This window comes from Pleurodeles waltl, chromosome 1_1 (genome assembly GCF_031143425.1).
Source record: "Pleurodeles waltl isolate 20211129_DDA chromosome 1_1, aPleWal1.hap1.20221129, whole genome shotgun sequence".
Lineage (NCBI taxonomy): Eukaryota > Metazoa > Chordata > Amphibia > Caudata > Salamandridae > Pleurodeles > Pleurodeles waltl.
This window is the reverse complement of record NC_090436.1, coordinates 982,902,219-982,915,754: the sequence shown is the minus strand read 5'-3', so window position 1 is coordinate 982,915,754 and position 13,536 is coordinate 982,902,219. Positions and strand designations below refer to the sequence as shown.

The 13,536-nt window shown below is 45.1% G+C and overlaps 1 protein-coding gene across 3 annotated transcripts in view; it reads left to right on the top strand.

The window, feature by feature from the left end:
- The window catches only part of FAM13A (family with sequence similarity 13 member A), an 848,928-nt gene that overhangs the window by 80,456 nt on the left and 754,936 nt on the right, over positions 1 to 13,536 (top strand). For 2 of the 3 annotated variants that reach the window (XM_069230261.1, XM_069230259.1), the window contains exon 1: positions 4,491 to 4,870. In XM_069230261.1, coding sequence (XP_069086362.1) covers positions 4,579 to 4,870 — 292 coding nt within the window. In that variant the 5' untranslated portion in view covers positions 4,491 to 4,578. Of the gene's footprint in view, positions 1 to 4,490; positions 4,871 to 13,536 lie in introns of those variants that run through there. The other variant, XM_069230260.1, reaches the window with a different exon arrangement.

Below are 13,536 nucleotides of genomic sequence, written 5' to 3'. Positions count from 1 at the left end.
ATATACGCTAACAACATTCAGTGTTCGACCCTCTATTGTCCCTGATATCGCCACATACCGCCCCTGCGAGTCCCGCCATACCTGCATCACCACCATGGGCAGTGAGCGGTGAAGCAGTATCGCCACACCCCTTGAGCCCCACACAAACCCCGCGTGAAATACCCTGTTGAATCCTTTACGTGCCAAAAAGGGACAATGATTGCCTATGAGGTGCGTCTCCTGCATCAGGAGCATATCAGGTTTGTATCTGTGAGCATGTGTACGCACTGCTGACCGCTTAATCTTATCGAGGAGGCCGTTAACATTGCAAGATATATTAGTCGATCACATTCATTTGATTTGTTTGTGAACCCTCATCTTGCCCCTGTCCTTCAGCTCCCCATGTGCATCACGGGATTTGTACAGTGTCTCCTGCGATGAGTGTGTTCCCCGCCATGGCTTCTTTATTCTACTACTCCCTCTCAGCAAGTGAGGTACTAAATCGGCATTAACTTCAAACAGCATTAACAGCCATGTGGCCGGGCTAAAACTCCCACACACCCCTAACTCCCACCCCTCACCATACTTCCCCCAAGAAGCATCTGTCGCCCTTTTCAAGCAGCCCACTCCCGAACATAGTGAGCTGAAACCGCTTATTGTCTGAGCTGTGGTGGACCCCTCCATTCCTACGGATTAAGAAGTGTGAAGTTATAAACAGATACACTGCGACCACATTGTGTTTGTGCGTCATACTGGCCTCGCCCTCTCCTCCCCAGAGGGGAATCACAGCACCGGACTCCGGGACAGGTCGGTATCGTCCATCGTTGTGGGGCACAGTTCGCCCAAGTCTTCCGCTTGTGAGCCTCCTTCTGCGCCCCCCGTTTCGGCCACCGCCGATGGTCCCAGGGACGTCCCCTTTGTAGGCCCCACTGGAGAGCTTGAGTGCGAGTATTGTCTTTTCTTGCGCCTCCTGGAGCGCGTTCTCCGGCGGGGTACCTGCTGCCGCTGCGTTTGACAAACTGTCTGTTGCCCAACGTGGGTGTGCCGCTGTTCCCCTCCGGTACAACCCAGCGGAACCTCCTCCGTTAACCATGTCTAGGCCGCCCCAGGGCTCTCAAATTAGTAAGTCTTGTTGTTCTGAACCACCCTTAGCCTAGCAGGGAAGAGAAGACGGTAGCGCACCTCCATCGCTCTCAGTTTCTGTTTGACCTCTGTAAAAGAGCGGCGCTGCACCTGTACATCCCTTGTGTAGTCTGGGAACACCATGACTTTTGTTCCCTCATAATATAAGTCTCCTTTTGAGCGCGCCGCCTGGAGTATTGCATCCCTGTCTTTGAAGTTGAAAAGGCGTAGAATCACTGGTCGCTGCGGAGAGCCCGGCGCAGCCTGGCCTGTAGGGCCCTGTGAGCTCGTTCAGTCGCAAACCACGGTGTTAGGCGATCCTGGGGCATCCAGGATTGGAGCCATTCCTCCAGGAATGTGGCCAACGAGGAGGCCGCGTCATTCTCCATAAGTTCCACGATCCAAAGGTTGTTGTGTCAGGATCTGTTTTCGGCGTCCTCGGCCCTGCGGTACAGTTCTGCTTTGCGGGTTGTTAGTGTTGACACCTGCGTTTTAAGGGCCGTCAGCTCGTCTTCCATTGTGGAGATTCTGGACTCCGCTTCTGTGATCCTTGCTGTTGCATTGCGGAGGTCTTGGCGTACTAAAGCCACATCTACCCTTACTTCTCCGATCATAGCCTCTACTGCTGCCTGGGACGTCTGAATAGCCTCAAGGATGGCAGCCAGATCACCGGTCCAGGTCTGCTTCCCCTCACATCCTTCCACCGCCCGCTCTTCTCTCCATGCTCCACTGGGACACGTGGCAAATTGATCTATGCGCGTCTGCACGGGTGCCAGACGGTTCTGTCTGTCCTTGCCCATTATTTCTGAGGTGACCGTGCTTGCCTGCCAATCTGTTCCTGTCTTTCAGTTCATGTGTCCCCCTCGTAAGTCTATGGGGCCCGGACCTTGTCATACCCTCGCTAGTGGCCACTGCTCTGAGCCCGCAGATGTTTTGTAAATGGGTCCTCTTCTTTGCAGGTAAGCACCGCAGGGATCGTCTTTCAGGTCCCGCTGTCCCAATCTCGTCTTCCATGGCGCAGACTGCCAACTATGGTCTTTGGTGCCCCGGGGACTGAGGTCTGACGTCTCCATCCTGGCCACGAGGGGTCCCCTATGGGCCCCACTCCACCACCGGCACCCCGTCCTCGTGTCCTCAAGCTTCGGGCTTCACCCTCTCACCTCCAGGCCGTCCAGTTCCATGGCCTCCCGGCATCAAGTGGGACAAAGGGCCGTTGGAGAGAGACGCCCCTCGCCTCCCCTCCGGTGCTTTCCGCCCACCCCCGCCGGGGGGGGCAAGACTTCTTATCCGCTCTGTCTCCCCTCCGTCTTCCAGCAGAAACCTCCCGGCATGGAACCAGAACCCGAGGGGGAAGGGGGGGACGCCAGTCACGCGACCCCACCAATGCTTTCCGGATCCAGGGATCCAGGGAGGGGGGGGAGGGGGCCCCTGGTCCCACCACGGACTGTCTGCTCCCGCCCGCCGGGGTGCGCTGTGTTCCTTCTTCTTCTTTACCGTTCGTTCCACTTCGGTGTGCCGGCCCGGCGCTCCGTGCCCCTCTCTTCCTCAGGACCGCCGCCGGCTGTAGGCCTCATTGGATCAGTACCTCTCCGTTGCTCCTCCGGTCGGCGGGGGGAGGGGGAGAGGGGGCCCTCAGCCCCACCGCTCAGCCTCCGCACCTGCAGGGCGTCCCTAGTCCAGCGCAGCTCGATGGGGCCGCCAACAGCTGCTCGACTCGGCGGGAACGTCCGCCATTTTGCGCGTGGGATTCTTCCCTTGAAGAGCTGCGGGGCCCGGGGCGCGGCCCAGGCACGCCAGGAACCTCCCACAGCCGCCCAAAGCCTCCGTCCCTCGTCGGGGAGGGCCAACAATGGGCGCTTCTTGAGCGGATGTCGGAGGGGTCCGCAGCACTACGAAAGTGCGACCGCCATCTTGACGCTCAAGCCACGCCCTCACCGCTTTAAACATTTAATACTTATAGGTACACATCTGAATGTGCTCACCTGCACGTTCTTTGAAAACATGCCTAACTGAACTTTAACCTTGCGTAAAACACAGCTCATCGTTTCAGCATTATCCAGGAAATCTCCACAGTTTAGCTGTACCGCGGAAATGGTGCACAAAGACCGAGGGCCAGAATACAGCAGGAGCTTGGTTGGCGTTCTTCGTGGATTGATGCCTCATTCTCCATTAGTTCACACATTCACCATGGTGTCCAAGAGATGATGCGGAGGAACTTTACTGCTATTGACGGATCAAATGTGAATGTCTGGGCCGTCGATTCTGGATGCGAGCTGTGAGTTTTGAGGCTAGGGTTTTGTGTCAAAACAGTGGTAAAGTATCTAAACCCCAAGGGAGGGACAAACACAAGCAGAGGAGGGAAAGCCATCAAATAAGAACCAAGCAAATTAGATTGACAACGCCAACCAGGCATAACTAATAGTCTGACCCAAAGCCCACGGTAAAAAAAAAAAAGATTTTCGAAAATAGTTCTTTGCCAGCAAAAGATACCTGCAGGTGAGACCAAAATAGGGGTTTAATTTGTGCATTTACGAATTCCTTCCTGTGCTGTGCGTTGCAGATAAAATGTACGCCTCCACAACGTTGCCCACAGCGTTCATATTTGTTAGATTCAAAACCAAACCTTGCTTTTTATAAATTCTACCTTGAGCGTAATTGACCCATTTTATTTACCAATCTATGTAAACCCATATTCTATCATTGTACATAACTTTATGGCACCGATTTTTACCACTTGGTGCATGTATTTTGTGTGTGATATATATATATATGGATATTTGTATTTGTGTTTTATACTCGAAATATAACTTCTGGGTGATAACCTCTACTTTGGCCATGCCAGTTGCTGCAGCTCTTTCGAATTGCTCGATTTTATTTCGTAATTCTGTGAATCCCAGTTGTGGTGAAAAAAATGCTCTCTGCCCAAACTGCGTGCAGATTTGGGCGTCGTGCTTTAAGTTTTGAACTATGACCGGAAAGAAACCGCGGACATGCTAATTGGCTTGTAGCAAAATTCTTACAAATTGTTTACAGTTGCGCCAGGACGCACCGTCACAGAATGTAAAGCCCCCGTGTTTCAGGCGCTGTATCCCGCTTCCTGGCTGAAAACGCTGCATGCTCATCACCGTGACGCTCTCGCCTTGGCTTGCAGCTCTGAGATGCCGCAAAGTTTCACGTCTTGACAGCAACATTATTTCGCCCCAGAGCGCTCCCGTGGCAGGTTTCCTTGTCGCCACTGTCTGCCGTGCGTTGCGCAATGTCTGCTGAGTCACACCCTCGGTTGCCGTAGCGCTCATTCCTTGGATACAGTCCTGTGCCAGCTGTGACCGCACTCTATCGCTTAGCTACACGGAGACTCTTCCGAGAGCTCCTGCGCACGCTCGCCTGTCCTCTAAATAAAAGCTCACACCCCTTTGAACAGCAGCCAGCGGGCTTGTGCACTAAACCTCACTGAATTCCCATAGGATTTAAGGATACATGAGAGACGCGTGGGTTGTTTGTGGAACGCTGTGGTGTTGCAGCATGCAGCCGCCTGTTGTGAGTGCGACTGACTGCTCTCTCTTCCTGTGTTCCTTCAAGCAAAGCAAGGCGGCCGTGAAGCTGAGAGAAGACATGAAGAAGATGGTGAACCAGCCAATAAGCAGGCAAGCCGTCACGTCCCAGAGGAAGATATTTGGAGTGCACCTCCTGGAGCTGCAGCAGCAGGGCCTCCTCACCAATGGCGTCCCCCACGTGGTCTGGAATATTGTGGAGTACTTGAGGAAGGGGGGTAAGTTCGACTTTCTCTTCTCGTGGATGACTAGTTTTGTTTCAGTGTTGGAGCCAGGGCGAAATGTTTGAGCGAGGTTTATCTCAAGTTACGTCCGCGCTGTGCACATAACATTCATAAAATGAAAACATTGAGCCATCTTCAGCCGAATAAATATAGTTGCAGTAGTTCTCCTTTTTGACGTTGTGTAAGCTCCCAGAAGTAGTTGCTGTGCAGAGTGTTACAACATTTACCCAGTAGTTGTGAAATGCCGAAGTTGAGCTGAACACTAAGGGCCAGATGTAGCAAAGGTTTTTACCCATTCTGTGTCTATGGGAAAAAGTGTTGGTATGTTAAGGCGTCCTTTTATGATTTTTTTATTACACATCAGGTCTCGTTTTAGGCCAATTAATCTTTTGACCCAGTTGAGAGACACCGTAGGACGAGATAGCTAATCAATACATCAATAATATCATCAATATTTATCACGACAATGCATTTCACTTTAGTCAAAGTCATTAATCAATTCAAAAAAACGCTACCATGACCTTTCAGCCATGAATAACCACACCTTGTTTTAGTAGATTTTTATGAATTTTATTCCCTATTAATTACAATCTAATAGCAAATGCGTTAATTTCAACACCAAGAAACATAATAGCATAGTCACGATATGGCGATAAGATTTCATTAAAGCGAGAATCACAAACATCAGAACATAACACGGCGTGAACAGATCAAAGTTTAGCAGAGTGTCAATGTTGCATCAGTTCAACAAAGCATAGTCTCGGTCGTTTGTCTATTTACGTCAGTTTTGGTGAACACCTGTCCTAACCACTGATGGCCATTAGCATGTTGGGCTTCATACAAAACTATTTAATCACCAATTTGGAAAACATCTAGCTATGGTCTCTATCAAAAGCAAGCAGTTGGTACCTAGAAAGGAAAAGCAAACAGACAAGTTACAAAATGCATTGTCATAATTACCCTCAAAGGATTAGGTCAGCGCACAGGTTCAGTCTTTGTCTTCAGGACATCAGTCAAATCGCCATCAGTCAGAACTCAGCTTCTGGGGAAAAGGGCACTTCCCTCATAAGGAGGTAAAGTGTAAATGAACAAACTAAGGGCAAGGAAGGTTTTAATAAAATCTCAAGTCACCAAACAGAGTGACAGAGTTTCTGGATAAAATCAATAGCATTCCCTAACCCACCTAAATGACCTTTCTGATGGGTTTTTATCCCTTTTTCGTAGTACATTCCCCCAAGATTCTATTGGACATTCGCTATACCCCACTATCTTTAACCTATCAAATTAAACATTAGGTAATCCTAATCTTCACCCCATATTGGTTTACAAGTCTTTGATTGGTCTTCTTAATTGACGTCTTCAGAAATGGCACGTCCGGTGTGATCTCATCCTCCTGTAATTCTTTGCACATCTTTTGGTCAGCAGTTCCATTGTCTTCACCGGTTTGAATGACCTTGTACATTACATTAATCTACACTGTTTCAATTCATTTAAAACATTTAGTTTTCAAGACGATGAGAAGCAGTGGGAAACGAATCTACATGGTTACATTCATCTTCTAAGTTCGAAGGAAAAGAACAAGCAGGGTCATGGCCCCTTGTCAGTCAGTACACTGAAAAATAGAAAAATGCATTTAATATGAGAGCCAAACAGCTAAGCTGCAGCTCATGCTAACTTAAGGCCTATGAGGTTTTCAATACAGATTTAATAACGCAGATGTTAGTATAAGCTCATTTGAACGTAACATAGACATTTTGATCATTATTAGTTTGCTAATACATTGGTGGCCACTCTTCGTGATCATAATTCAAGTGCACGTTTAAGCAAAATTGCTATTATAGTTTTCTATGCGGCAGTATCACACCTTAATTCATAAACATTTCATGTTAATATAGATTATATAAGCTACGTTCTCTCAGGTACATATGGCCCCAAGTGCACTGCAGTTTGTCCAAGTTGTGAGGCATTAATGGCAGCTGGTATGAGACCAGTTTAGCGCCTGGTCTCACAGTGCTGTTTTCCTAGTTGGGCAATGTCATTGAATATTGCTGGAAATGTCATTTGCACATAATTACTTTGGTTCACTAAAGGAATTCAAACGTGCTAGTCTCTATTAGATTTGGAATCATTTTTGTCAATAATGGAGTTTAAATAACTTCTTACTGGTATCGCATGCTAAAATCTGTTTTTCGAAGTAATTGAAGTGCTTGTGGTTAAACATTTGAGCATCATTGAGCATGAATAGATACTTTTTGGATGTTGTCTCTGTGCATCCTTAATCATCAAATAGTATTTGCATGGGTTGATCACTGAACGTACTTAGCATTGGCTCTTTTGATTAGTCATTGGTTATCTAAACCGTGTCCATGGTCTGATGACAAGGTACTCTCCATGTCTGCTAGTAAAGTCTGTGTGATTGAAGCTTAGTGCAACTGTTAAAGTAAATAGAGTGACTTTGAAGTGGAACACAAGCAACAGAGAATAGCTTGTGTAAAAATATGTTGGAGAACTTAAGTAGTTATCACATCTTGTTTAGCAAATCTGTGATACATTAATGTGATTAGTCTGTATAAGGGTAAAGATGAAGCCAAATATGAAACTCTTGAAAATACCATGTATGTTTTCTCTTCCTATAAATCAAATTTTCTTTGTGATAATCAAGAAGCTGTACAGCTGTTTGAATTCTTCGCAATTAATACGGAGCTACACAAGTGAGTTGCTGGCTGGTAGGTGCAGCTCATTGCCAGGAAAAGCTTACAGACTGCTGGGAGCTGATGTCTGCAAAGTCCAATCCGAAATATATCTGGAGTCCATTTAGCACGTACATGGCATCACAACCAACCGAAGTACACAGCACTGACTGAAGAGGAAAATGAGCCAAGACCTGCAAAGCATTAACTAGGGCGATGATGTCATAGTGAGCTGAACTCTCAATTTACCAATCAGATGAACGTTCTACTTGAGCAGCCAAAACTGAGCAACGTGATGAGTGCACCTAGTACAGTATGAATCTGTGAAGTGCAGGAAGTGATGTGATTGCTGCAGAATGTGTTTTTTTTTTTTTGTTTCTGTTCATTTCTTTACCGTGACAATAAAAAGCCTTCAGTACTTTAAAAAAAAAAACAGCAAAGTTTCAGTGAATTGAACTTAGCTGGAGGTTATGGGACCTATTGGACTACGAGGTTGAGGGGTAGGTGCCACCTCTTGGTGGTTATACAACACACAGCTGCAGGTGGTCCCCATGCCACCCCATATTCCCAGCAAGTGCAGAGAACTAGCAACTACGGATAGGCGCCACCACTCAACTGTAGAGAAGGCGCAGGTACAAACGGAGACAACATTGCAGCAGATGCTAACCCCTGAGACACCTGATGCTTTGGACACATCTTATGCTGAACTGAAACACATGATTCTTGACAGGAATAAAGAAATAACCAAAAAGATAGAATCTTTTGCCGTCACGGTCACACTTTCAGATAAGACATCAATAAGCTGAGAGATCTACTTCTGAAGACAAAGGTCACAAGCGTTAAAGATAGAAAAACTGAACATTGCAGACACTAATGACAATAGGTGCCATTCTGTAAAGATCTAAGTAATAGATGGCAGATTTGGAAGACAGATCGCGGTGCATTAATGTGTAACTGCTGCCATTACCTGAAGGGAAAGAGAAGTACACTATGGAATCAATCGTAGTAGAGCTCATCACATTCCTGTTCATGATGCAGAGTCAGTTCGGGAATTGCCTCCGGAGGCACTACCTCAGATGATGATGATAATATGAGTGCGGAGATAGCAAGGCAAGGTGCACCTCCTAATGGTTGCAAAGAAGCAAGAAAATGTCAATTTCAAAGGAAGAAGTCTGTTTTTTTTTTTTTACCTAGGTTACAATTTTGAGAGACAAAGAGAGGCACTCACTTGACAAAGTCAAGAGTAAACCTGTAGAGTAACATTTCCTATGCTCTGCTTCCTCAGGCGCAGTTGTGTATTCATGTGAAATTAACAAAGCAGTTTTTTGACTGTACTATGTTCATACACTGAACCTGCCAGAAGTGGGATGGCACCTCACTCCTTTTCCTGGCTAAAGTTCAGTATGAAACAATATGTAAACTGTATAAGATTAGAAGGTACTGAAAGGCCTATACATAAATAGAGTTTTACAACATATGCATGATATCGTGGTGGACACAGAATAAGTACTAACATACCCTTTCCCTTTGTAGGCTACAACTTAATTGGCAGTACAAACCACTAGATATAATGGGGAAGATACGTAGACCTGCTCACTCCTTGTTTGTTTGCCAGAGCATGGCCTCTGAACCGTCACTTAGCTGGGAGTAAAAAGACAATTTTAGGCACTCAGCCATTTCCTGTCCAAATTTTCCTTTTTTTCGTTTAACTCGGTTCATTATACTTATTTGTTTGTATGTTGATTCGGTACAGTTGATGCGGTTGTGCACATGGCTAACACTACTACAGCATCATTTAGGGATTGTTGGGGCTTTGTGGGAGGGAGGTAGAACTAAAAATTGCATTGAAGACAGGGTGACACACTGATTTTGCTGCAAGAAAAACCCTTGACACAGAGTGAGCATGTATTTAGTCGACAGATGACTGAGACAAGTCTGATAATCTTGTTTCCTTCTGGGGAAGCGGAGTGGGAGAGGCGTGGGGGGGGGGGTTAGTGTTGTGGATATTCTGTTTAGGCAAGGGATGTACTGTGATGACAAGAAAGATACATGGGAGTCACTGACACAGTCTATGGGAAGTCGCTCATACTGTTAAATATATGTACCTAAGATAGATAGTGAAGTCTTCTTTACTGAGAATGAGTTGATAATTGTGCATATATGCAGATTATAACGTAATTTGGTTGGGTGACTTTCTCATTGTGCTTGACCCACTCTAAGACAGCTTTTGGAGAAATAACAGACTGCTCAGTAGAGCTCATGTAAACTACAAGCTGTAATCGAGGAAGTGGGTTTGATTGAGGTATCATGTGCACATCATACCAGACAGGAGATATTGTATTTTTGCAGCCCACACAACTCTTATTCCCATAATGAGTACATATTCAGTGCCTATTCAGAACGTAGAAGTTTGGTGAAAAGCTTATTTAGATAGGATACTGCCAGCAGAGGCTGTTCTGTCTTTTAATGTGTGAAATTCTCCACAGTTGTAAAGATACTACAAGAAAAAGTACACTTATAGTTTCTGAATACCAAAAAAATAGTAAACTTGTACCAAACGTTTGCTTACCTTTATGAATAAGGCCCATAATGTTTGAAATCGGTTGACAAGAGGGCACATTTTTAACCTTATTTCAACTGTTTGCACTATGTGCCTGAGCTTGTACTTTGACTGTGTCTCTAAACGGGAGAGAAGGCTCTATGCCTGGCCTTATCATTACCTCCTTTGATTCCAAAAGTCATTATTTCATTCTTATCAAGTCCTATTTTGTTCACATATAGACCTTTTTCATGTTGGTTACCTATGACCAAGAGGGGTCTAGAACATCCACCGCAGGAAACTCCCCAACGCACTCTTTGCATAAATGAGACTCCCCACGATATGCATGCCGCTTCCTTAATCCGTATCTCTCCTTACCAACCATACCTTGTTTCTTTTTGTTTCTTTGTTTGCACCTCCCATCACTGGTACATGTTTTTAAGTCGCAGCCTACCAGACAGCGCAGCTTTCTGGTTTGCTAAGACATTTTGGGGACATTCCGAAAATTAATCTAGGAATGCGTTCTGCTTGTTGCTTACTATGGCTCTGTGGTTTGTAACTCCCATTTTCTGGCTTCCTATTTGCTTGCTTTATTTGCTTTAGGCTTCCAAGCTTGAGTTTGTCCCTTCCGTTGCCTAGACCTAGTTTACTGTATTCTTCCACAAACTCACTCTGTAAACAGGCCTTTAACTCTATTCTTATCTGGGAGTTCAAAGACAGAGCTCAAGTGTCAAGCTGTGTTTTCCAAGGGAGCTTTGCGTTTTTCTTTGCTTTCACTGACTTCAAAGTGAGAGCCTTTATAGTGTGGTAGGACTCTTACCATGGGGGTAAGACTGCTTGGTTTCAGGCAGCACCATCACCACATGTGGATGACTGAGTCACATTGACTGGAAGCTGTTGGTCTGACCTTCTCGACTAGCACCAGCAGCTCACCGAAACCTAGAAAGTAAAGGTGATTTGTGGCAGCCTAAAAACATGACACTTGAAGAGAGAAATAGTGGTGGAACAGATCTTACCCTTTCTCTCATTTGCACAAAGTCTCACACATGTGAAAGCAGACCAAGGAATACAGGATACGTTTCAATGCATTTATTTAAAGAACAACATTATATGATAAAAGGCATGAGCTGCAATTATTAGGAAGATGAAACATAACACAGTGATGATTGTGATCATTAGAGTAAAACATAGAAACTGTCCCAGCATCGTAGCATAATCATTAGTCTAAGAATCCCTATCTACACTTCTAGCATTTAACATGAGAGCATAGCAGTGTTCGCCTTTCTGCCCGTACTAGTCTATGGAAGGAGCCCCTGACACCATACCTGGAAAGGCAGGGGTCTGCCTGTTGTTCTGCTAGCAGTCCTTTCTGTTGGCTGGAGACAAGGCCAAGATCAGTGCAGCTGTCGGCGAAGTGGCACACAGTTTAAGACGGTTGGCTGAATTGTTCCCTCTACCCGTCTTTGGCCTGTGCTATGTTTATATAACAAAACGTGTTGTGTTCTGTGAACAAGCCTGACTTGGTCTTGGTTGGGGATCACACAATCACCCACCCATGGTGTTGTTGCAGAGGCAATGTTTTGGGCACGTAAGTGATAGGAATATTTTGCAGAATACGCTTTTGGTTAGGACTTGCCATTAGCCGAAGTTTTCACGATAGCCAGTGTTTCATCATCTAGTCTTGTATGAGAACAAGTAATCACAGCAACAGAAGCTGTATCTATTGCATGTTTGGCAGCCTCGTCAGCCAAGGTGTTTCCTACAACATGTATAACAACACACTGGTGATCCAGTGTATATACTACATGAGCCTGTGACAGCTTCTCTTTGAGATCTGCTACCTTCCTCCAAAGAATTTGTGTTTTATGGTGTTTAATTTAGAGTCTCAATTCATTTAGGCACCACCTTCCCTCACAAGAATTTATATTTTGTTTCCTTTGGAGTCTCTGGACCCATTTAGGCACCAACAGTGTAAAAATTCCTTGAAGGAATGGTCACAGCAATATGAATGACACACAGAGTTGAATGTTCAGGATCCATGTGTTCCAGTGCCAAGGTTAGAGCCTTAAACTCTGCAAGTTATACTGTGCAGTTCCCTAGGGACTGTGTGTAGGTTTGTTGAGGCTGTAATTGACCACTCCTTATTACCCTGCAAACAGTTGCACAAGCAGCCGAGTAGTGATGTTTGGTACCTACAGCTGGTTGAGCTGAACCATCGGTGTAAAAGATGATTCAATATTGTTTAAGAGGCAAATTGTTGATAGGCATAGGATATTCAGATTCATATTGAAGGAATTCTTGGGTCTGGAGTTTTGGATAAAAAACATAATCAACATCAGTTGCAGTAAGGGTGGTAGCCCAGTAAGTCCAGCGTGGATGTAATGCTTTCGGATTTGAAACACTTGCTTTGGTGACAGCCTCCAGGGCTAGTATTAGTGTAACAACAGTAATACGTTTCCCTTGGGCTAATGGTCTCTCCTTTAAGACGGCCACTTGCACAGCAGTCAGGATTTGTTCTGTGAGTGCAAAATGCTGTTCAGAGTTGGAGTAAAAGTTTTATTTATATGATATGGGTACAGTGTCACCTTCATTGAATGTAACGTAGATGAATCCGAAGGCACCAGGAATTACCCGGATGACCGAACTTGTTTTTATTGTCACGTGTGTGCCAGTGTTTTGCTTCAATCATGTCTGTTTGTAATGCTCTGAGAATGCATGTGAATTTGAGTGTCCAATGTTTGCTTGAGAAATATGGATGAATTAAATCATAGAGTGGTTTTATGCGTTGTGCATATTCTGGAATGTAGGTTCTGCCAAAATTGAAGAAACCCAGCAATGACTGTAGTTTCTTGATGGTATTTGGAAGTTTTAATTGCACGCATTTCTCTGGGAATTGTGATTCCAGGCTCTTTCATTACTTGATAGTTGATATCCTAGAAATACCACACTTAGAAAAGCAATTTTTGTTTTCTTGAAATTGAATTTGTAGCCCTGTGCTGCGAATCCCAAAACATTGCGATCCACCCTGGCTAAATGTGCATTGAGATCGTCGTCTGTCAGATAGATGTCATCGATGTAAGACAACGCCTTAGCATCAATATTGTGCAATGTTGATGTTACAGGGGATGAAAACAGTCCAGGATGGTTCTTATACCCTTGAAGTAGTCTACAAAAGTTTCTTTGAGAGTCGAGCTCCGTGAAGGCGCTTAAATCCCTACTTTCAGATGCTAGATTTTGGCAGAAAAACCATTGAAAATATCCAAAGTTGTTTTGTATTTTTGAGCACTGTGTTGTTCATAAGTGCTGTGGTATGTGAATTTTGTATTGCACATGTGCGAGTATGACTATTTAGATGTCTGTAGTCTAAGACTATTCTGTATGAATGGTCTGACTTAACTATAGGAAACAAAGCATTATCCTTTGGAGATACG